The sequence below is a fragment of the Passer domesticus genome, chromosome 4 (genome assembly GCF_036417665.1).
Source record: "Passer domesticus isolate bPasDom1 chromosome 4, bPasDom1.hap1, whole genome shotgun sequence".
NCBI classification, from domain to species: Eukaryota; Metazoa; Chordata; class Aves; order Passeriformes; family Passeridae; genus Passer; species Passer domesticus.
The window spans coordinates 60,239,080-60,260,547 of NC_087477.1; the positions used below are offsets into that span (position 1 = coordinate 60,239,080).

Below are 21,468 nucleotides of genomic sequence, written 5' to 3' on the forward strand. Positions count from 1 at the left end.
AATAAAAATTTCACAGATGTAACATGTGGGCAAACAGAAGATTTGCTGTTTTCTGTTAAACTAACAAAATAACTGTCAAGAATTTCACTAGAAATATTTGAAATATCAGCAAATTCAAATGTTTTTAAAAACTTGCTTTGGAGATGTGTTTATCTGAGAATATAAAACCTAACATGAGAAATTCCAAAGTTTAGAAAATAATGAGTTAATATGTAATTTTGTAAATAAAACTAATTACCATTTTAATGGTTTCGGGAAGAATTTTAAAGCACTTAATCTGATCTACTTATAGAATAGATAGCAGAAGCTTATGCTATGGTTGATTCCCCATATCTTTTTGAGTTTTAGATGTAGTTATTTATAAAATTTCATTAGACACTTCCCATGTTATGGGAGTATCCTGTATATTCAATTACAAAAGTAACAGGTCAGAATTATGAGAGTTTGAGATTAACTGCACAGCCAACAGTTGCTGCACTATCCTATGAAGCAGAAAAAGACATATACCAGAAATCCTTTCCACAAAGCTCTGGAAAAGCAGCAAAAATTACAGTATTAATTTTCCCTTCCATTACTGTATGAAACCTGACCACTTATCAATATATCACAAAGGGAAACTGCACCCTGAAAATTCACATGAATTAATAGCATTACTGGGAAAATCTAGACTAAAATTTTATGCATGTCAAGTTTGTGAAAACTTCAAGCCTGCAGGCCTCATTTATCCTGCTTTATATATGCAGTCATTTTACATAGCGTATTTTTTACCCTGGTAGGCTACTACAGTACACAGTTAGTATACCAGAAAGAATGAAAACTTCTATATTTTCTAATAAAGTAAGTGTTTATACTATTTGCAAGGACAGATTTGAGTTGGGTTAAGCAGTCTATATCCCTGAAAGCCATTACAGATGAAATGGTGATGTAAGACTGGATCATCATAACTCAGTCAAATCATCAAACTATGGCATAGTGAAGGTGATATTTTTGACATATGTATAAACGTGTATTCTTTCACAATTTTCTTTTACTAGCTCAACATTTCAGCTGTCATTGCAAGACATTTTATGTCTGAAATAACTTATTCCTCTCAATGAATATGCAATTTTTCTGCATATATTTTAAAAACGAGGTTTCTGTCATCTTTTGTTCCAAAAGGTAGGGTGTGCTAACAAATTAATGCTAATAAATTTCTATCTGTTCCACCAGAGCTTCCACATATTTCAAAATACACATTGAAATTGAAGAGAAAACTTAATTAAGAGTGTCATCTAATCTTTAAAGCAGAATATAGGCATATTGTTTAATTTATAGCTATGTTGGAAAGCAGACTGGCTTGCTTCTGTTTTGCAGTCCTGTCATGTACACTCCAAACAAGTGATGATCCAAAGCAAAATATTGGATTCCTTAAATATAGAGCACATTTTCAAGTGCATAAACTAAGCATAGTCTCAGCTTAAAAAGCTGCAGAAGCCTTTTCTGACCTGTTTGTATCAAAACAGGCAGGGTGGCATGCGGAGATGGAAACTTCTTGAGTAACACAGGTTCAATTTACACATAAGAGGTGAAAGGATGGAGCTCATACAGTTGTCTTCCAAAGGAAAGAAATAAATATAAGGGCCAGCTGGTCTTGCTAGCAGATCATGTTGGGAGAAATGAAGAAATAGACAATACTGTTCTTCTCCTGGAGTAATGTTGCAAGTGGACAGGGAATGTTAGGAAATATAGAGCTGAGTTGCATTCTTTGGATGACATCTGGATGAACTGTCTGTTGTGTAACTAAATGGTTAAACGTGTTTGTCTTACCATTGAGACTTTGTAGAATAAAACCTGGAAAAATGGAGAATTTCTTAACTGATGGCAAGAACCTTACTTATTCTTTCAAATATTACTCATACTATAACTTCAAAAAAGGCCTCTTCTTAAAAAAAAAATAAAAAGGACTTTTAAGCTTTCATAGTACCTCAGAGTACACAAAAGTATACCAAGATTAAGGCTAGTAATTTTTTTGCTGCACTGTTTTGTGAGGTAGATAGTGGCCTTATTTGTAAAATAACTATTCACAATTTTAAATAACACTTGGCAGCATTGTTATAGTATCTTCTGTTCTCAAGAGGGTATACTTCCAGCTGCCCAAAGGTATCAGTAATAAGCTCTACTTGCCAGGGATATTACAGCCAAAAAACCCAGTTTAGACATAAAATAGCATCCAAATGTGGATTTAAGTGACAATCCTATTTGTCACCAGCACTGCAGTAATTTGGGAGGAAATGCATGTTGACTGGCATGTATATTGCTTATAGTGAATTTCACAATTCCATTGCAGCCTTTTAACAATAATGAAGCTGCTAGAAATTGCAAACCACCACTCCCACCCTCCTCAAGATTCTCTTCCACAAAAGGGCCCCATTGATTCTGGGAGATTTATATATATATATATATATATATATATATATATATATATATATATATATATACATATGTATATGTATATACATGAGACCCCAAAATAACTGCTTCAGTCAGGCTTCAATGGAATGTCACAGAAAACTAGAAGCTGTTTCTTGCTGAAAGTAATTTGCACCAGCCAAGACTGCCCACGGCTGACTGACCCACACTGAGTATTTCTTTAAACTGGATGAGCAATGCATGCTATTTCCAGGCACTTTTGTTTTACCAGAAAAATGCATGAAGAGACATCTTTCTACAACCTTTGTTTCTGGTTCAGAAAAGAAAGAACGCACAAAAACACAAACAACCCACACAGACTGCTGCATAGGATGATGCAGAAGAGCATTCCCTTTTGAAGGATACCCTCGAGCAGGTTTTCTGACCTGGTGACTTGAAAGAAATCCACAGTATTTATTTCCTAATGCAGTCTTCTCTGAAGCAAAGTGTTCCTCTTCCTTGACACGTGAGCTCAGCATTTAAGAAAAACAAATTCTTGGTTCACTTTCCTCCATGAATGATGCACTGCTTCATACAATCATAAAATCATTAATGCTGAGAAAGACCTCTAAGACCATTGACTCCAACCACTAGCATAATACTGCCAGGCCCATCACTAAACCCTAAACACCAACAACATCAACATGTTTTGCTTGATCCATTTACAGAGATTAAATTTATACATTTTTATCAAATATTCACTCTCTTGCTGTCAAGAAAGACTATATATCTCTTATTTTCTTATAGGGGGTGTATATGCTCTCCAGTGAACACAGCAGCAATCCCACATCTGTAAGCTGTGTTATGTACTTTCTTGAGGACACAATGGTGGCCTTTAGGGGACACGTCAGCCTCAAAACCACTCAAGATTCATGAGACAATAGTAGCTTTATTCCATTCCATCATCATCTAGGCAGCCATAGTATGGTTTATGCCTGAAACAGATACAAGACGTAATTACGCCAAGCAGACCTGCCTCCAAATCCCATCACCTTTCCTATTTTCTTCTGCATCCCGTTTTTGCCGAGGCTGCTTTCCACCGAGGCATGGGCACGGCGTGCGGCACTGCTCAGCCTGTTGCCGTCAGCCCGGAGTCACGGTCTGGAAGCGAAAGCGCTGCTGCTGCTTCCGCCCGAGGCATCTGCGGCTGGGACCTCCTTCCCAACAGCCCACACGGGAGCAGCGCTCGGCTTCACACTGACTCACGGCTGTCAAGCTGCGGCATCCTGACTGAGATTAAAAATAAAAAGTCGGGCGAGAGTTTGAAGGCTGCCTGTCAAACAGAGCGTGGCACAAACACGCTCCTCGCCTGAATGAAGGCTATGGAACACCGTTTCAATTCCCTCTCCGGATGAACGCCTCCCGGCCCCCACCGCGCCCGAGACCGAGGGAGGGAGGGAGTCGGGGGCTCCGCTCTACACATAAGCACGGCTGAGCGGCTCTGCCGGCTCGCCGCCAGGCGCTGCCCCCCGCCCCTGCCCCCCGGCAAGGCCAGCGGGGTGCACACGCTCGGCGGGGCCCCGCTCAGCCCGCCTGGCCCGCAGCACTCCCCGCCCGCCGCGGCTGCCGGAGCCACCGGGCGACCTTGCCCGGGGCTTCCCCGCCCGCCCCCAGCGCCGGGCAGCGGCCCAGGGCTCGGCGCGTTCCATTCCCCCGCGTCACGGGGTGGGGGGCGCCTCGGAAGCCCTTCGCTCGCTCCAGAGGCGGGACACACACCGCCGTAGTGCCGGTGCCCGGTTAGGCGCGGTGACCCGACAAGCCCGAGCACGGGGAACAGGGAGATAGCGGCGGGACGCCTCGGGACGGGGAGGCGCGGGGGGAGGGCGGAGTTGGTAGGTTCCGGAGGGGGCCGGCGAGTGCGGAGCGCGGGCGCCGCGGCTGTCAGTGAGCAGCGGCGGCGCCAGCGGGGACGGGCGCAGCCGGGGAGAGGCGCTGCCTCGGGTTGCCGGAGCCGCCGCCTCGGGCTGCCGGAGGAGCCGCCGCCGTCGGGACCCGCCGCCCTCGCCCCGGGCCTCGCAGCGGCGCAGGGCGCGCTCCGGCGCGCGGCAGGTGCAGGGCGCGCCGTCGGAGGGAGGCGGCCGCGCCACCGCCCCGGCGATGCCGGCGGTGCAGAAAACGGTGTCCGAGATCCGCTCCCGCGCAGAGGGTAAGAGCCGCCTGCCTCCCCGCGCCGGCAGGGAGCGACGGGGGAGCCCGGCCGGCGTTCCGGCGCGGAGCCGCGGCGGGGTGTCCGCCGCCTGGCCGGGAGGGGGCGGTGGAGCCGGTGTCGCGCCGCCGCCGCGCTCCTCAGCCCCGGCTCCTGTCGTGCCGTGCGCCCACCGTGGGGCTGAGGCGGCAGCGACCCCAGCCTGGGGCGTGAGCGGGGGCGGTGTTCTCGGGGAGGCCTCGCATTTATGGCTGTCTGTATCCGGTGAGCCCCGCGCAGCCTTGTGCCCCTCAGCGATGGCAGCGGTGCTTTCGCTTTCCCTGCGGTGTGTGGCTGCTCGGCCGCCGGCCCCAAGCGGCAGCGGGGGCTCATGGCCTGGGATCCTCGGCCCGGGAATAAGCCGGAATCCCGCTTTTGTGTGTAACATGTACGTGTGCGCTGTTCATCGCAAATAAGCGTTTCTGATACACGGCTTGTGCCAGGAAGCTTCGGACAGTGCTGAAGTCTCGTGCCTAAGTGGATTTGTTTAACCTCAGGTAATGTGTCAGCAGCTGCCTTGTGAAAAGAACCATTGCAGTGGAATTACATTACTATAAGATTTATTTTATGCAGAAGTAACATTTGAAATCTTGGACCCCAAAGCAGCAGTATGTTGGGGCTGCCTGTGATTTTTGGTTGCTGTAGGTAACAATAACAAATGTCCCGGTAGTGGCATAAGAAGTATTGAGGCAGTTATGCTGTATTTATCCCCTTTTCTGAAAAGTTTCTTGCTTAAACCGTATATCCAGTTGATGATTTTTTTTTTTTTTGGCTTTGTTGTTCTTTGTTTGGTATAGGGAGGCAGAAACTTCCTCTCTGTATCTTTTTTCCTTCTTCCAAAGAAAGAATATTTTATTTAACTTTTGTGCAAGAAAAAGCACAAAGAAACATAGGTTAGAAGTGGGCTGTTAGATTGATGTTCTTTTCCAGTTCTACCATGTTATATGCCTTCCTCCCCCAAAAGTAGGTTGGTAGGAGGTCTGTCTCTGCCTAGGAAATGTTACTGACAAAGACATAGAAGGATGCGTCTTTCTAAGAAGACAGAGAGAAGGTGAATCCTTTCAGGAACACTTCTAATACGTGTTTACAACCAGAGCAACAGTCTATATAATCATAGTGATTAGTAGATGTATATAATGAGACTAGTTAAATGTCCAATTTTTCAGTGCTTAATTTCAATTCCTTTTCACTTACCCTTGTTCCAGATAATTGGTTTTCACTGCAAGCTGGGCATTGCATAAATAAATAGGGAAAATTGATGCTGTCTTTAAAATTATCTAATTCCAGAACTCTTAATGGTTATTAACAGAATAAATGTGGTGCTCCCTAAAGGTAACTGGCTAAGATTTAAAATTGCAATAAAAGGGGGAAAAAAAAAGTCTGGTTTATTTTTCAAGGTTGAATGGCTGTGAAGCAGTTAAATACTGGGTTTAAGAAGCTTACCAAAACCACTTTCTTTAGGACTGACAGCAGGTATAAAGCATCTTTTAAGAAACTTAACTTTTAAGTTGATTCTATATGACTCGTACTGTGTATATATAGTACTACTCAAAAAAAATTGAAATCTGTTGCTGTTTTCTTAATCTTATATTAATGTGACACTAATTAATTGGATCTATAGTCTTTGTTTAGATATAATTCGCAATGAAACCAACATAAATTAGTTTCTTTTTTTTTGTTTGTTTTTGAGATGAGTGCTTCCAAGTCCAGATACTCCATACAGTTAGACTACATAGTTGCCATTTCTAAACAGCTCTTTATAAATGCTACTGTTTTCTAAAACAGAGAACTCCAGCACTCTGCTGTGTATTGACCAGGACATAAAGGAACTGTCAAACCCTAGTTCTGGCAACAACCCAAGTCTCTTAGATAAGCACTATGCCAAGTGATGATGAAGCTGCTTTCAGAGAGCTCCACCAAAGTCTTACTCCCAGTGCAGAGTTGTTACTGGCAGGGTCCCTCTGTGTTCTTGGAACACTGGTGATACTGTAATCACAAACAACAGCTTCCATGACTTCTGTTGTGGTGTGGACCATTCCTTAGTCTAAGACTTTTGGGGTCTGACAGATGGTAGTACTTGCCTTATTGTAGAATGTTGGTATTGTATCTATGGGCTTAGTATCTCACTTTTCTCTCCTGTCCCTGCAGCAACTCATTCCTGCTTCAGAAACCTTTTCCATGGATCATGAACTACCTTACCAGGCTGGACTGTCTTGAACACCATCTCAGAGAGAACTAAGCTCTCTCTCACATGGAGAGATAGTGATACTGTTATTAGAAAAAATGAAATGTGCTCAGATGAAACTAACCAAATCAGAAATGTCAGAATGATGTGCGCATGTAGCATTCTCAAGAAGTGGTCAGCAGTTGCACAGAAGAATTGACACTACAGTCTGTAATTTATTGCAAAATAAAAATTGTAGGTGTTTAAGGGTTTGTAAGTCAACATGTTACCTGCATAGAGAAAGGAATTTGAGCAAAAAGGAGCTACTGATTTTGTGCCATTCTTCCAAACCTCTGCAAATTGTTCGTGGCTGATAAAGGATAACCAAGCATGCTTATAACCATGTTTTAATAGGTTTTTGTGTCTGTTATCCTGTTGCAAGTAATAGGTGCTGCTTACCATTGTGAAGTGGTATGTGTATCAATAAAATCTCGCTCAAGGCACAGAAGATCTGGACCTCTCAAATAAATATAGGAAATTGGTGTCATGTATTCTGCAATTGCAAAACACAAGGGGAATCTTTGAGTAGTGTGGCCTACATAAAGCTTTATTAAATACAGTAACTAACTGTGGTTATTTTAGCTATATATAGCTTCCAGTTAATATATGCATCTATTAAATAATATGAAATTGAATCATTCAAGTAATTCTTTTGATGAGATTCTGGGTAAGTGGAATTGTTCTTCTCAAGCCTTATTAGGGTTCTCTGAAGATTGAAGCATTAATCCTTTTCCTCTGTGTGTTGGTGGAGTTCAGTGAACTATATTAGGTCTTTGAGAAAGGGTAGAGAGTTGAGATGCCATAATGCTGCCTACTAACACTAGTAGGTAATAACTAGTTCTTGTTGGTGTTCTTGTACAAAATCTAGTCAACAGAAGCTGAACTGGGGTAAGGTAAGATGACTTTCACATGAAGAAAGAATGTATTTTGAAATTCTGTAGTGGTCATCAGATTGTCTTCAGTAAACTATTGGTTTTTGTAGTGCCTAATGTATCCTTAGATATTTCTGCTTTTGGTCTTTAGGACTATATAACAGTTTACCAGATTTAGTGATCTGGTTTATTTCTGCCAAGTGTGTTTTGATCGCAGTGTTTCACAACAGTGAAAAATCTTTGTTTAGTTCTATACAGGCTTGGCCATCTCAGTAGTACCAGCAGGTTCAAGAAGGTCATTTAAATGTCCTTCTGTGCTCTGACTCTTCAGAAGGACAGACTGATGGGTCAGGTTCCCAGTGCCTGTTCTGCAACTGAAGGTCTGTCATGGCTTTGCAACAAATAATTCTGAAGACACTTTCTTTTTCATAACAATTCCGTCTTTGAACTATGCCACGTGCTTCAGAAATATGAGCTAGCAACCAGACTATTCTGGAATTGGCTGGCATAGACTTAGTTTTCTTCCTAGCAGCAGATACAATGCTGTGTTTTGGATTTAGGATGAGAATAATGTTGATAACCCACTGATGTTTCAATTGTTTCTGCAAAGCACTTAACACTAAATCAAGGACTTGTCAGCTTATGCTGCCCTGCTGGGGACGAGGCTGGGAGTTCAAAAGGTAAAGGAGGGGACACAGCCAGGGCAGCTGCCTCCTAGCTGACCAAAGGGATATCCCAGACCTTTTGGTATTATGCTGAAAAAAGAGAGAGTTGGCAGGGGGCTGGCAGCCTGCTGCTCAGGGAGTGGATGGGCATTGGTCAGTGGTTGGTGAGCAATTGTGCATTACTTGTTTTGTGTGCTCTTTTATCATTATTTTCCCTTCTTTTTCTCTCCTATTAAGCCGTTTTTATCTCAGCCCATGAGTTTTATCTTTTTTCTGGTTGTCTGCCGCAGCACTTGGGGTAGGCAAGTGAGTGACTATGTGGTGTTTAGCTGCCTGCCAGGTTAAACCACAGCACTTAGTTGTATAAGAGGTTCTTGGCTGCAGCATCAGCATTCAAAGGTTTTGAAAGCTCTACTTAGAGAATAAAAAAGAAATTTTTTGTGATGAAGAGGAGTGTATTAAAATCCTTTTGGCAATTTGTTTGGGTTCTTCTTTCCTTCCCTTTATTTCCATATTGTAGTATATTTGTATATAGCATTACAATCTTGTTGTGAAAATGAGACTCTTTTAAGGAATGAAAGCCAAAAGTCTAAACTGCCCTACCTAAAGTTAAAATTAGGGGTATGGAATATAGTGTTGGTGTTTTACTAATGTAGAAACTTCATAATCAGGACTGGTTTAGGAAGAGTCCCTGCAAATACCGAGTGTTTGAAGAGAGATCATCAAAAATTTATTCCAAATTTATTATTGGGTCAAAATATGGTCTTCAATGGGTGCTCTTGTTGAAAGAAGCTCTAATTGGTTTGGGGGCTGTGTTTGTTTGTTTCATTAGTTACTGATTTATTTGCAATTTGTTGTTAGGGAAGATATTATGGTTTTTTCTCTGAGTTAGGCTGCCAATTGAATCTGTGTGGTTCCTTGAGTATATTTTTCGCACCTGTTAAGGTGGGCCAGTCTGTTAGGTTGGCTTTCCTTCCTCTGGAAAGACTTCTTGAGATAAATACTGATGTTTGAATGTGTGTGCCTTTCATTAGGAGAGGAAGGAAATAGAGAAATTGCAGAGGGTGGATGTAGTAGTGGGGTTTTCCTGTACCATAATAGAGCCTGTGAATTATGAATAGGAAATGGGATGAAATAAAAAGTTTCTGCTGAGCCTTTTCTCAATGTGTGGAGACTTGATCTTGCAAAATAGTGTCTGAAATGCATTTTGAATAGGTAAGAGGCAATATACTGGGCCCATGGACTGGTGAATGGCTTGGGTTTTGCCTAACGTGTTTGCAAGCATTTATGGAATATGATAGAAATAAGCATTAAGTTTTCATGTACAGCCCTAATTATCCTTTATATGCTATACATTCTGATGTATTCAGTTGCGTTATAACATAGGAATTTTCAGTGTCTTTTCCTCATTCTCATACAGAATGGACAGTGTATTTTTAACGAGCAACTATATACACACATTACTGGTAGCATGTTAAAACTTGATGGTGATTGATTTATACTATACCTGTTGATACTTTACAAGCTCCAGCCTGAAGACTGCTTAGGCCTGTTGTCAGCAAGGTGGTGGCTGACTGGTTGACAAAACATTAGTGAATAGTCTTGGGAGAGAAGAATAAATTTTTACAGTTGATAGTTGGGATGCAGGCTGGTGCAAGATTCCTCATAGTCCATAGAAGAACATACAGAAAGCTCAACTTTCACTGGCTAGTGGAGGCAGGTGCTGGGAATGTCAGTGAGTCTAATAAAACTATTTCAAATTAAGCACACACAAAATTAAGAATATGCTGATGCCACTTCTCTGGGAATAATCTAGCTAGTGTCACAAAGAAAATCTGGACCAAGCGAAGGAATCTCATTAACCAATGAGACCAACCAATTAAGATTAACCAGCTTAATGGCCTTGGCTTCCAATGATCACATCCTTCCAGCTCAAGATTGGTCCATCACAGTGAGCACAAAATCAAGCCAAGGTGGCAGAAGGACTGGATGAAGCAAGGCATTTGACACTGTTCCCCGCAATATCCTTGTTTCTAGAGACACATGGATTTGATGGATGGACCACCCAGTGGATAAAGAAATGGCTGAATGTTTGCATTCCAAGAATTGCAATCAACAGCTCAGTGGAAAGCAGTGACAATTGGCATTCCTTAGGGGTCAGTATGGGAGCTGACCTTTTTGTTCACATTTTGTCAGTGATTTGGACAGTGAGATTGAGCAAGTCTGCTAACAATGCCAGGCTGTGTGATGTGGCTGACATGCTGGAGGGAAGGGATGTCATCCGGAGGCACCTTGACAGCCTGTGTGAACCTCATGAAGTTCAACGAGGCCACATGCAAGGTCCTGCACCTGGGTCAGGGAAATCCCAAGCACAAATACAGGTTGTGTGGAGAATGGACTGACAGCAGCCCTGAGGAGAAGGACTTGGGGTGTTGGTGGAAGAGAGGCTCCACAGGATTTGAGTGTGCATTTGGAGCCCTGACAGCCAACCACATCCTGGGCTGCATCAAAAGAGGTGTGACCAGCAGGTCCAGCTGTCAGCACCTCGATGGGCAGATGGGTGCCTCTGCCCATCTTCTCTGCTCTTGTGAGACCCCACCTGGAGTACTGAATCCACCTCTGGGGCCCCCAGCATAAGAAAGACAGACCTACAGAAGCATGTCCAGAGGAAGGCCACTGAGTTAATCACAGGGCTGGAACACATGTGAAGACAGGCTGAGAGAGTTCAGCCTGAAGGAGAGCAGGCTCAGAGGAGACCTCCTAGCAGCCTTCCAGTGTCTACAGGAGGCCTGCAAGAAGGTTATAGAGGAACATTTAACGAGGGCATTTATTGATAGGACAAGGAGGAATGACCTTAAGCTGAAAGAGATTAGCTATTAGAAAGAAGATCTTTACTATAAGCATGGTAAGCATTGAACAAGTTGCCTGGTGAGGTTGCAGACTCCCTGTCCCTGGAAGTGTTCAAGATCAGGCTGGATGGTATTCTGAGTAACCTGATTGATTGGAAGGTTCCCTGCCCATGACAGGAGGGTTGGAACTACATGATCTCTAAGGTTCCTTCCAAACCAAACCATTCTATGAATTAGCAAGGAGTCCTTGACAAAGCTCACATATAGAAAAGGTGAACCTACAAGAGGTCAAAGCAGCAACAGGTGGCTGTAGGGGAGTAGAGAGAGATGGACTTAGGTGGCATAGTCACAGCCTACCTGGGGTTATAGATACCATTCTTGTTCTTGAGACGTAACAGCAGGAAGATGATGACTGAGAAAGGTGGTGCCTCTAGGCTGCGTGCTGCAGGGAGCCCAGGAACAAAAGGCAGAATAGCATGCAGTAAACAGCGTCTTCTTCCCGTGGTGTCTACTGATAAGATCAGCTTTCAGGAACCCCAGGATCCTGATACCAGTTGGAAAGTCCAAAACAAAAAAGACTTTCCTTGGTGGAGAGTGATCAGTTCAGGGAACAGTTAAACTGGCAATACAAGAATCCATGGATCTAATAAGATGCAGTCATGAATGCAGAGGGAGCTGGTAGGTCTCACAGATATGCCACTCTCAGTGATCTTTGCAATGTAAGGATGGTCAGTGGCGAGTGCAGGTTTTTACTGAGCTTCTTGAATATATAAAAAAGACTTTTCTGTTTTTTCAGGGGTCATTACCTGTGAGAAATGGAAATACATTGAGTTCACGTCCACAATAAATGTCCTTTTTGTCTCATGAAGTGCCTTGACTCTTGTGTAAGTAAATCTGTTTATATGGAAAATCATGCTGTGTTTTTACAGGCTATGAGAAGACAGAGGATGCTTCAGAGAAAACTTCCCTAGCTGATCAAGAGGAAGTGAGAACTATATTCATCAATCAGCCCCAGCTAACCAAATTCTGCAATAATCACGTCAGGTATTTACAAAAACACTAGAACACTGCATGCTGAATAGTAAAATTGAAAAGGTTTCATTTATTCTACTGTCATTTCTACTGGCCACCAATGACAGTCCAGAAACTGGAGGGAGGAATGAAGTGAAATGAGGAGACAAGTAAGCTGTTTCAGTTACAAACCCAACCTTCTGAATTTTTAAGAATGGAGTGGGGAAGATACAGCTGCTTTACAGCTGTACCATCAGTGTGTCTCTAGAGGATGGATTTGTTCTTCAGGTTTCAGTTCAGTTCCTCTTTGAACCTATTCCTGGCAGCTGAATGCTGATGCAGATGTACTGCACTTGAGCACAGCATTGTTTGTGCTTTGGAAACACTTGGCTTTTTCAGTCAGCCACTTACAAAGATGCTGTAGTTGCCTGTGAGGCTAGTTTTCAGTTTCAGGTTCAGGCTTTAGGGACTTTGTTGATGGTTTATGTTTATGCTGGGTTTTTTGTTTGCTTTTAATGAATTTTAAGTCATACAGTAAATACTTGTAAAGTAATGTGTGTTTAGATCTGATAACATCCTGACTGCTGTTGTTAAAACTCAAAGGAAATGAACAGCAAAGATACCTCTGTCCCAAGTAGGTGTATTTTCTGACGGTACCTTTGATAATGTGCAGAAATTTTGTAGGCATTGAGAATAATGGGGGGACGGGTTGGGGAGGGTTTCCATGACTTTGAGAAACTTAATATGCTATTTCTTGGTGTATACAACTTCTCCTTCTGTCTTTTGCTTGGTTACAGAGTAGAGGGCTTCTGCAGTATACAGTCATTCCCCCCTTGTATTGACAGTTTTATGCAAGGTCAAAGTAAATATGACTGACTTAAAAAGAAGTTGAAATATTCTTAGAAGTCTTTTGCTTAAAAGTTTTTGGCATGATTGTTTTTGCATATATTATTTTAGAACCTTAGATGGTTGGTGGTCTGTTCTTTAACATTTGTAAAAGGCTGACAGAGAGATGGGAGCTCAAACGTTTTGTGAGGATGGCTTAGCAGAGATTGTTTTGCCAGGATAAATTTTATTCACTTCTTCCAACCTAGCAAAAGCACACTTAATATCCAGTATTTATCAGTTTAGAATCAAAAAGCAAACTGTTTTGTTTGAAAGCTTGTATAGCTGAGAGGGAAAGAATACATTTGAAGAAATTTTTGTTCAGTAATAATAGCATGTGTTTTTGTCTCTTCCTTTCAGCACCGCAAAGTACAACATAATCACATTCCTGCCAAGGTTCCTTTATTCCCAGTTCAGAAGAGCTGCTAATGCATTTTTTCTTTTTATTGCATTGCTTCAGGTAAGATCAACAATAAGATTCTAATGTTTTAAACTTGCTAAGAGAGCATTTATATTACAGACAGAGATACTGAGATACTTGAGGTTGCTGTACTGTTCTTTCCAAGCTAGCTGGCCTATCAGAACAGCTGTATCATGTAGACATATCTTCAATAAAATGCTTGGGTTTGTGGCTTTCTAGCTCCTTGGAGATAACAAAATGCACACAAATATTTTTCTATAAAACAGGTTAAGTATAGCTGAAATTCTATTGGGTCAAAAATACTTGTGAGAAGAAAATTCCATTTAAAAATATCTGGCATATACAGAAAACTGTTACCTGTTGTTGTCATTTCTTCTAGAGGTATATATACTGAGCTATATGAGCAAAAATTTAAATTGGAAAGTTTAGTTATATTTTATAAATGTATATTTTATTTCAGTTTGAAACACAGAAAAGGAAAGTGAATATTCTGCAAACACTAAAACTTTGGAAATAGTACCATTGAACGCTATACTGCTTAAAGTGCAGATGTTCTTTTATTGTGTCAGCTGCTTTTGAATTGAAGACTATAAAGCTCTCTTGGAAATAATTAACACCATGTCTAAAAAGTGAATTCACGTGTCTTTATTTGCACAGAAAGTACTGTTTCTTGTATTAAAAATGTTTTCAACCAATGCAAAATATTTTTTCTTTTTTTTTTTTAATAGCAAATACCAGATGTATCACCAACAGGCCGCTACACAACATTGGTTCCTCTCTTATTTATTTTAGCTGTAGCTGCAGTGAAGGAGATAATAGAGGATATTGTAAGTATTTAGTAGCAATATTTTGTAAATACCTATCATATTTTTCATTTATAGTATTGCAAAAATGGTTCCCAGTTGTCAAATCCATGTCCAAGCATTTGATGTACCTCTTTGTTTCTAATGTTCCCATGCATGAAATCCTTAGTTTCACTGTTGTGACTTTTCTTGGTTTTTGTAAACAGATGGGAAATAGGCCTTTTCAGTTTTTTTCCTGTTCCTCCAGTCTAGTGCATTTAGGAAATTTGCATTTCCTAATTGCAAATTTTCCTGGTGCTAGATATGATCTTCTGACTCCTGATGTCCAGGAACAGACATAGAATTGGTCCTTGTTAGGCACCTATGCTAGGCTTTCCTAGGCTCTTTCTAGTCACTGTCTGTGGTAGTGGTTGTTTTGCTTTCTTCATGCATTAAAAGAAAACTTTTTTTAAAAGAGGTGGGACATTGTCAACATAGAAGCATCCATTCTGATTTATTTTATTTATTTTATTTTGAGGGAGAGAAAGGAATTTCAGTTTCTGTTTTACTTCACACAAAAGATGTTGGAGTTTTCTGAGTACCTTCTTGTCCTTTCTTCACTAAAACTGTATGATAGAAACCTGTCTCTCTAACTTGCTTAAAATAATTTAGTCTTTTCATTGATGTCTTTTGTATCTAAGGAATTAAAATTATCTTCATTATTTACCAAATCATTCTATATACCAAAAATTTCTTTATCTGCTTTTGTTTTATTTTAGTTCTGCAGGTATATTAGGAGGACAAGACATTAGATATGTTATGATACAGAAATGTCTTGTCCACTAGAGAAATAGTGTTCCCATTTGTGGGCTCTTCTCTGAGTTTTGTAAAGGGTTGCAGGTAGTGTAGTCTTTCCTTGCACACAAACAGTAAGCTGCCTGGGAACACCGGATTTATTGTCTTTGAGTAGAATTACAATGTATATGCAGAAACATGACCAAGAGGAAGAGTGTTGAGCTGCAAAGGAGGTTTGGGATGGAGAGTGGTTGGTCCCATGCTGCCTTTATTAATCGGTTTTCTCCTCAGTTACCTCTATCAATGGATGGTAGGCAAGATATAGGCTCCCTAGGTTGCTGAAGCTCCTGGATCACAGAGTTATGTGGTCCTGCAAGACACAATGAGGTTTACGTTAAATATTTTTCTTCTATTTGTCATTTCTAGTTTTTGCTGCCTTACAGTCAGCTTCTCCTTAAATGCCTTTGTTGCTTTCGCTTTACATAAACAAAATCCCTTTTTAAAAAAAAGCCATAAAATCAATTCATGTTCTTTTAGATATTTTTAACCATTCTGCTGTTAATGCTTACAGACTTACACCATCTGTCAGTGTCTAGGCAAATATAAAACTGAGGATGCTGCTACTGTACAAAGTGTCCTTTTTGAAATTATCTCATCCACTCGCTTTTCTTTTGTTATTTATTTCTACCATTTGCTCTTTGTAACTTGAAGTGTACAGTTTGGTGGGGCAGGGGAGAAAGGCAGGGATCAGATATCAGATATAGTGGGTTTTGCATATACTAGCTAAATAAAGTTCTCATTACCAAGTGCTACAGAGACACCTAAAACAAATACAGCTGTACCATTGTTTTGCTGAGAAAGCTGACCACTTTCTGCATAGTAAAATATTCAAAGGGTTTTCTCTTAACCATTAACTTTCATTATGTCTCAGTTTTTTTACACAGTGAAACATCTAGGATCTCCATGAATTGTAATCTTCATCTATATAAAAGCTTTTGGATGGGAACCTTGTATACTGATAACAACAAATACACTTGTCAAAATAATAGTTTTAGTTCAAGAACCAAATGTTTCTCATTCTGGAATGAAATACTAAGAGAAAGACTTTAGCAGAAGATACTATTCATGAACAGCATGTGTTTTCCATATATGCTTCAAAGGAGCTAGCAGGATTTGTGACATGCAGTGTTAGTTTGTCAAGTGTTTCCAATAATTTTCACCTGTCACACCTCAGAAAGCACTGGATATTAACCTTATCAAAATGGAGGAGATTCACCCTGTGGGCAAAAAGACATCTGCTGTGGTCAAGTTAGGTTTTCCCTTTGATCAAAGGTTATTTATCTGCCATCTTTTTGAAAGGAATATCTTCTGGTTATCTATGAAAATCTAGTAAAAAATAATATTTCAATTTTACAAAGTTACAAGGTGGCCTTTTAAGAGCTGCTGCTTCAGAGTCAAATCAGCATTTTATTGGCAATAAATCACTGACGTATCTTGACCCATTTTTCTTCCATTTTACAAGATTGCTTCTATTGTGTTTGTATCACAAGGCATGAATTCTGAACATCTGTTTTAAAATCCTAAATAGCATGTTCAACTAGTACTCTCCTAAGCTTTTTGTGTCTGAGTTTGGTCATACCTTGAAAATGCTGGCTGTTAATAGGTGTTTCAGAGCTATATTAAAACTGAGGAGCATCATCACCTCTTTGCAGGCGTGTGCTGTTGATTTTTTATTTGTTTGTCTGTTACTGTTGTTGAAGTCTGCAGGCAGCTTTGTAGAAATGGAGTCATGATGTTTACACAGTCATTGCCTGACTTCAGATGTCTGCATGAGACCCTCAGATGGAGATAGTGTTCCATGATCTTTGCTGTGGTAGAGTCATCTCCAAGTTCCAGGAAAGGGCAAAGTTAGGTATTGAAATGCACCAGTTCCTTATGTAAGGAACATGTCCAGATAGAGATTGCCCACATGAAAGGATATTTTAATACAGTACAATTAGCCTGGAACTGGATGTGACTTTCCTGGTGTTCATAACTATGCAAGTAATTAATAGTCCTGTTTAAATACTTACGTGGTTTATTGAATAGATGAGGAGGAGGGTGTAATAGATGGGTTTTTTGTTAGAAGTATGAAAGCTTTATCTTATCCACAAAAGTCTTTAACCACTCTGCATTTTTTAATTTAGAAAAGACATAAAGCTGATAATGCGGTGAACAAGAAACAGACTCAAGGTAGGAAATTTTTTAAGCCTTTTTGGGGGGGATGTTGAACTTTTGCACATGGTAGTAATACATCTTGAACTGCTGACATCATTGAGTGGGAAATCACATGTGCAGATTACATGAAAATTTCTAACGTAAACAGTTGAACTAATAATTTGCAGTGATGTTAGCCCCACAAAATAGAATGTGTTCTAGATTAAGGTTGTGAGGTTGCTAAGAAACTTGAGCATTTATTCATTTAGCACAGGTGATGCTGTCACTATTAGAAGATTGTAATCACCTGTATATTTAATAGACCTACATTATAATTAAAAGTCTGCATATCTGAGTACAAATATAATTTTTTTTTCAGCATCAATAGGAAGGAAGCATCAAAAAAATAGAGCCATCTTTCTATGCTGCTTCAAAGCTGTGGATAAAGACTAATGGAATTTTTTTGGGGTTGATTTGTTGGGAGTTTTTTATTAAATCAATGTACCAGTTTGATTAGAAATTATGAGATACTTAGCCAGTGTACCCTAACCAAAATATTGGCATGTGTTTTTTTTAATAGATTTTGGTAAAGTGGTATAAAACTGGGATTATTTTAGCTCAGGAAGTGAAGTAGATACTAGTATACTAAACGTGCTTTTCAAGGTAGTATGTCAAAATTTAGGTTCCTGCTTTGCTGCTCTTCAGCTTTTAATGTTACTTGTTCTGAGGTAGACCTCTTGATGGAATTAGTCCTGTTTTTATAAACAGAAGGAGGAATGAGTGTCATGTGAATTTGATTCCAGAAAATATGAAAAATACCACAAAGAGAAACATCTTCCATGGAATCCTTTTAAATATATAATAAAAATAACCATTATTTTTTTAGTGAGAAATGTACTCATCACTTAAAGATAAAAAATTGTGTAGGACTGCTAAATACTGGAAACATAAATTTTAAAGCCTACCTAAATTGTATGTAAATCTTTACTTTAAAATATAGTTGGGCTGAGAGGGCGAGATAGGTTGGGAAACTATTGAGCATGTAGAAACTACTGAGCTCCATAGCAGGTATGGAGAGATTAGGATGGGTAAACAAAGCTATTGACTGAAATAACAGAAATAGAAATCTCCAGAGGCCTGGAGAAACAGATAACCTATTAGCAATACATAAAAAAACAAAGGAAGACAATATCAACATCCAAAATTCTTTCATCAGCCACTCATAGTTTTTGAGATTACAAACAACAGTTTTGGTTGCAGTGAAATCTTAAAATGCCTTTTCAATTTTTCTTTTTGTCCAGAGAGTACAAAGTTTTAATAAAAGGCTTTTTTTAGTCTATTTTCTGACTCTTCTTGGTTATCTCTTATCAGGGTCTTTGGTAAGTGTTCTTAGGATTCCTGAATGTTCATTCATGCAGGAGAGTATCTGCGAAGTTAAAGGTGTGATGAGGAAAATAAAATACTGCTTGCACTGAGAAACACATTTCTTAAGCTAATGCAAGATTCACATATGTGCAGCATTGTGAATAATCTAAAATGATGTAGATTTAGATCTAAATATGATCTAAAAATCAATTTTTAGATGTATTGTCAAGTACAATCTATTGTCAAAGCAATAATTAAAAAGTTAATCAGTATGGTACTCTCTAACTTTGTTTTCATGTATTCAGCAGTTCTGTGACCCTGAAAAGCAGTGATGTGCATAGTACATTGGGTATGCAGCTCCACCTTTGGCTGCCTTTTAAACACACAGAATTGTTAGTGAAATGACATGAGCGTGCATAGATTCTGTATATGGGTCCCCATTCAACTTTCTGTTCCTTAATGATGATCTGTATCTCAGTAAGCTATAAGTAATTAACTTTCTATAAGTTTAAAGTTTACTATAAAAAACCTTTTGCAAAGGATTTGGATGTATTAGACTGCATTGGGGGTATTTTTTTGTTGCCTCAGGCTGCATACATGTATGATACAGGAGGACACCATCAGACATTCTGACAGGATGAAATCTGCATTTCTGTGGTCTGGTGAAGTAGCCTTCTGTAGGGCAGATGGAAAATGCTTTTGAAAATTAGTTGTTAGAGACAGCTGAAAAGGGGAAGATACAAATGAGAAAGGCTGCAGAAGGCTTTATGGTGCAAGTTCTCTAACCATTATATAAAAGGTGCATAACACCACTTCTTTTCTTGTTCTCATAAGAAAATGGATTTAAGTGTACGTTAGTGTGTGTTAATTGTCCTTAATAGCTTACCGGATCAAGCTAGGGTTAGAGTTCTCTTGAGCTTTCAGGTGGCTCAGCATGTTTTCATGAGTCTGACTCATGTGTTTTTGAGCTGATTTTAACCAGTTAAACCAGCAAGAAACAAATCCAGAAAGAGAAAATGATGGTATCCTTTAATGGAGTGGATTAAACTGGCTCATCAAAGGGCTCACCAAACCCTGCAGGCAGTGTGCCGAAAGCAGTGAGTGAACACCTTGGCATGGGGGTGACAGCAGGACAGGACCTTCCCTTTGCAGCCAGAAGCCCCCTCTTACAAAGCCCCTGGCCACATCTGGTGGCATATTTCAGGCATGCAGAACTCCTGTTACAGTTATTATACTGTAACTTTTTGTGAAATGTAGTTGACTGGACTGCTGCAAGGTATATTTTTAATTCCTGTCAGTTTTTTCGTCTGATTGGTGCCATGGCCCCATCAGTATTGCTGTATTATAAGCTGTGTTGCTGGCACAAGGGGATGGAAATAGGTAGTTGGCAGCACAATTATCAAATGTCTTGGGGTCCTTAGGACAGTGTTACAACCAGTCATCATGCTGAATCTGTAGTTTTACCAGTGGAGAGAAATGGTTTGTCAAAATAGATTTTGTATAATGATCAGCTGGTTGGTGAGGCAGTCATTAAACATCTTGCTTACTGTCAGAAAGGGAGACTGTCCCATCTACCATTGCCCTGAGCATATCAACACTGATAAATCTGGGGGAAGGACAGGGAGGACTTACTAAACAGGTTTGTGTTAATAATGATTGCAAATACCATTGAGGTACCCAAGAAGAGGAGTCAGTCTGGACAGACTCTCCAAGAAGACTTAAATGTAAAAGCCATGTGTAGTCCTAGATTTTGATCCACTTTTTTGAAGTCAGCACACTCTTGTGTAAGAATTTGGTCCTAATTGGGAACTGAAGCTTCCTGATGGTTTGAAAGCTGGAAAACACGGTGAAAGGGAGCAGTCTCTTAAAGTTATCTGAGTATTGATACATAGCAACATGTTTCTTTTTCTTTTTGCACATCCATCTTCAGTAACTGGGGCTAAAAAACCTTTACCTTTGTTATTCTCTGAAAATACAATCTTGGTAATTAACTGGTGACAAAGCATGGTTTTTGTATCATAATAGTAATGCATAAAACCAGAATAGTGGAATGTGGTTAGAATATCAATTGTTACTATCGGGGGGAAAAACTATACTAAATACTACTCTGAATAGCGTGGGGTATTTTCAGGATATTTTTGGAGGAGGTGACTATAGTGATCCTTAAGTGCTCTTGTATGCCAGTAACAACAGAAGAGATAAATTATAGTGAGCCTTCTGGCACTTTTAATGAATATTGAATATATTCCTCTCACCCCCCCCCAATAATTTCAAAACTTTTTAACTTCAGAGCTTTTTATTCCAATTACTGATTTATTTTGGAAAACACATTATCATAAAATCTATATCAGGTTTATTTGATTCTCAAGCCTTGTAAAATGTTCTCATTGACTTTGTAATATGATTCAATGGCACAAAAACTGTTATTAAGAATATGTGCTATGTATTTGAAATGCTTGATCTGAATTCATGAAACAAGGCATGCTCTAAAGTATTATGTAAATGAGATGTGTCTGTATGGCTTTTCATAAGGAATCTAGCATATACCTGTATACTGCAGTTAGATTGTATGACTGGAAAATTCTTTTTTTTTTCTCTTTTTTTTTTTTAGTACTACGAAATGGTGCATGGGAGATTGTCCACTGGGAAAAGGTGTGTGTCTTTATTGGTCATTTTTAGAGCATAATGCATATTTAATATTTGGTTTGTTTCTCCATTGAATTGTTAATGATAAAAGTAACTAGTATTATGGGAAATGCATAATCTCTTG

The 21,468-nt window shown here is 39.9% G+C and overlaps 1 protein-coding gene across 3 annotated transcripts in view; it reads left to right on the forward strand.

The window, feature by feature from the left end:
• The first annotated feature begins 4,346 nt into the window (after positions 1-4,346).
• The window catches only part of ATP8A1 (ATPase phospholipid transporting 8A1), a 102,179-nt gene continuing 85,057 nt past the window's right edge, over positions 4,347-21,468 (forward strand). For 2 of the 3 annotated variants that reach the window (XM_064418292.1, XM_064418291.1), the window contains exons 1-6: positions 4,348-4,594; positions 12,173-12,287; positions 13,500-13,599; positions 14,289-14,387; positions 17,324-17,369; positions 21,310-21,350. In XM_064418292.1, coding sequence (XP_064274362.1) covers positions 4,546-4,594; positions 12,173-12,287; positions 13,500-13,599; positions 14,289-14,387; positions 17,324-17,369; positions 21,310-21,350 — 450 coding nt within the window. In that variant the 5' untranslated portion in view covers positions 4,348-4,545. Of the gene's footprint in view, positions 4,595-12,172; positions 12,288-13,499; positions 13,600-14,288; positions 14,388-17,323; positions 17,370-21,309; positions 21,351-21,468 lie in introns of all 3 variants that reach the window. The other variant, XM_064418293.1, reaches the window with a different exon arrangement.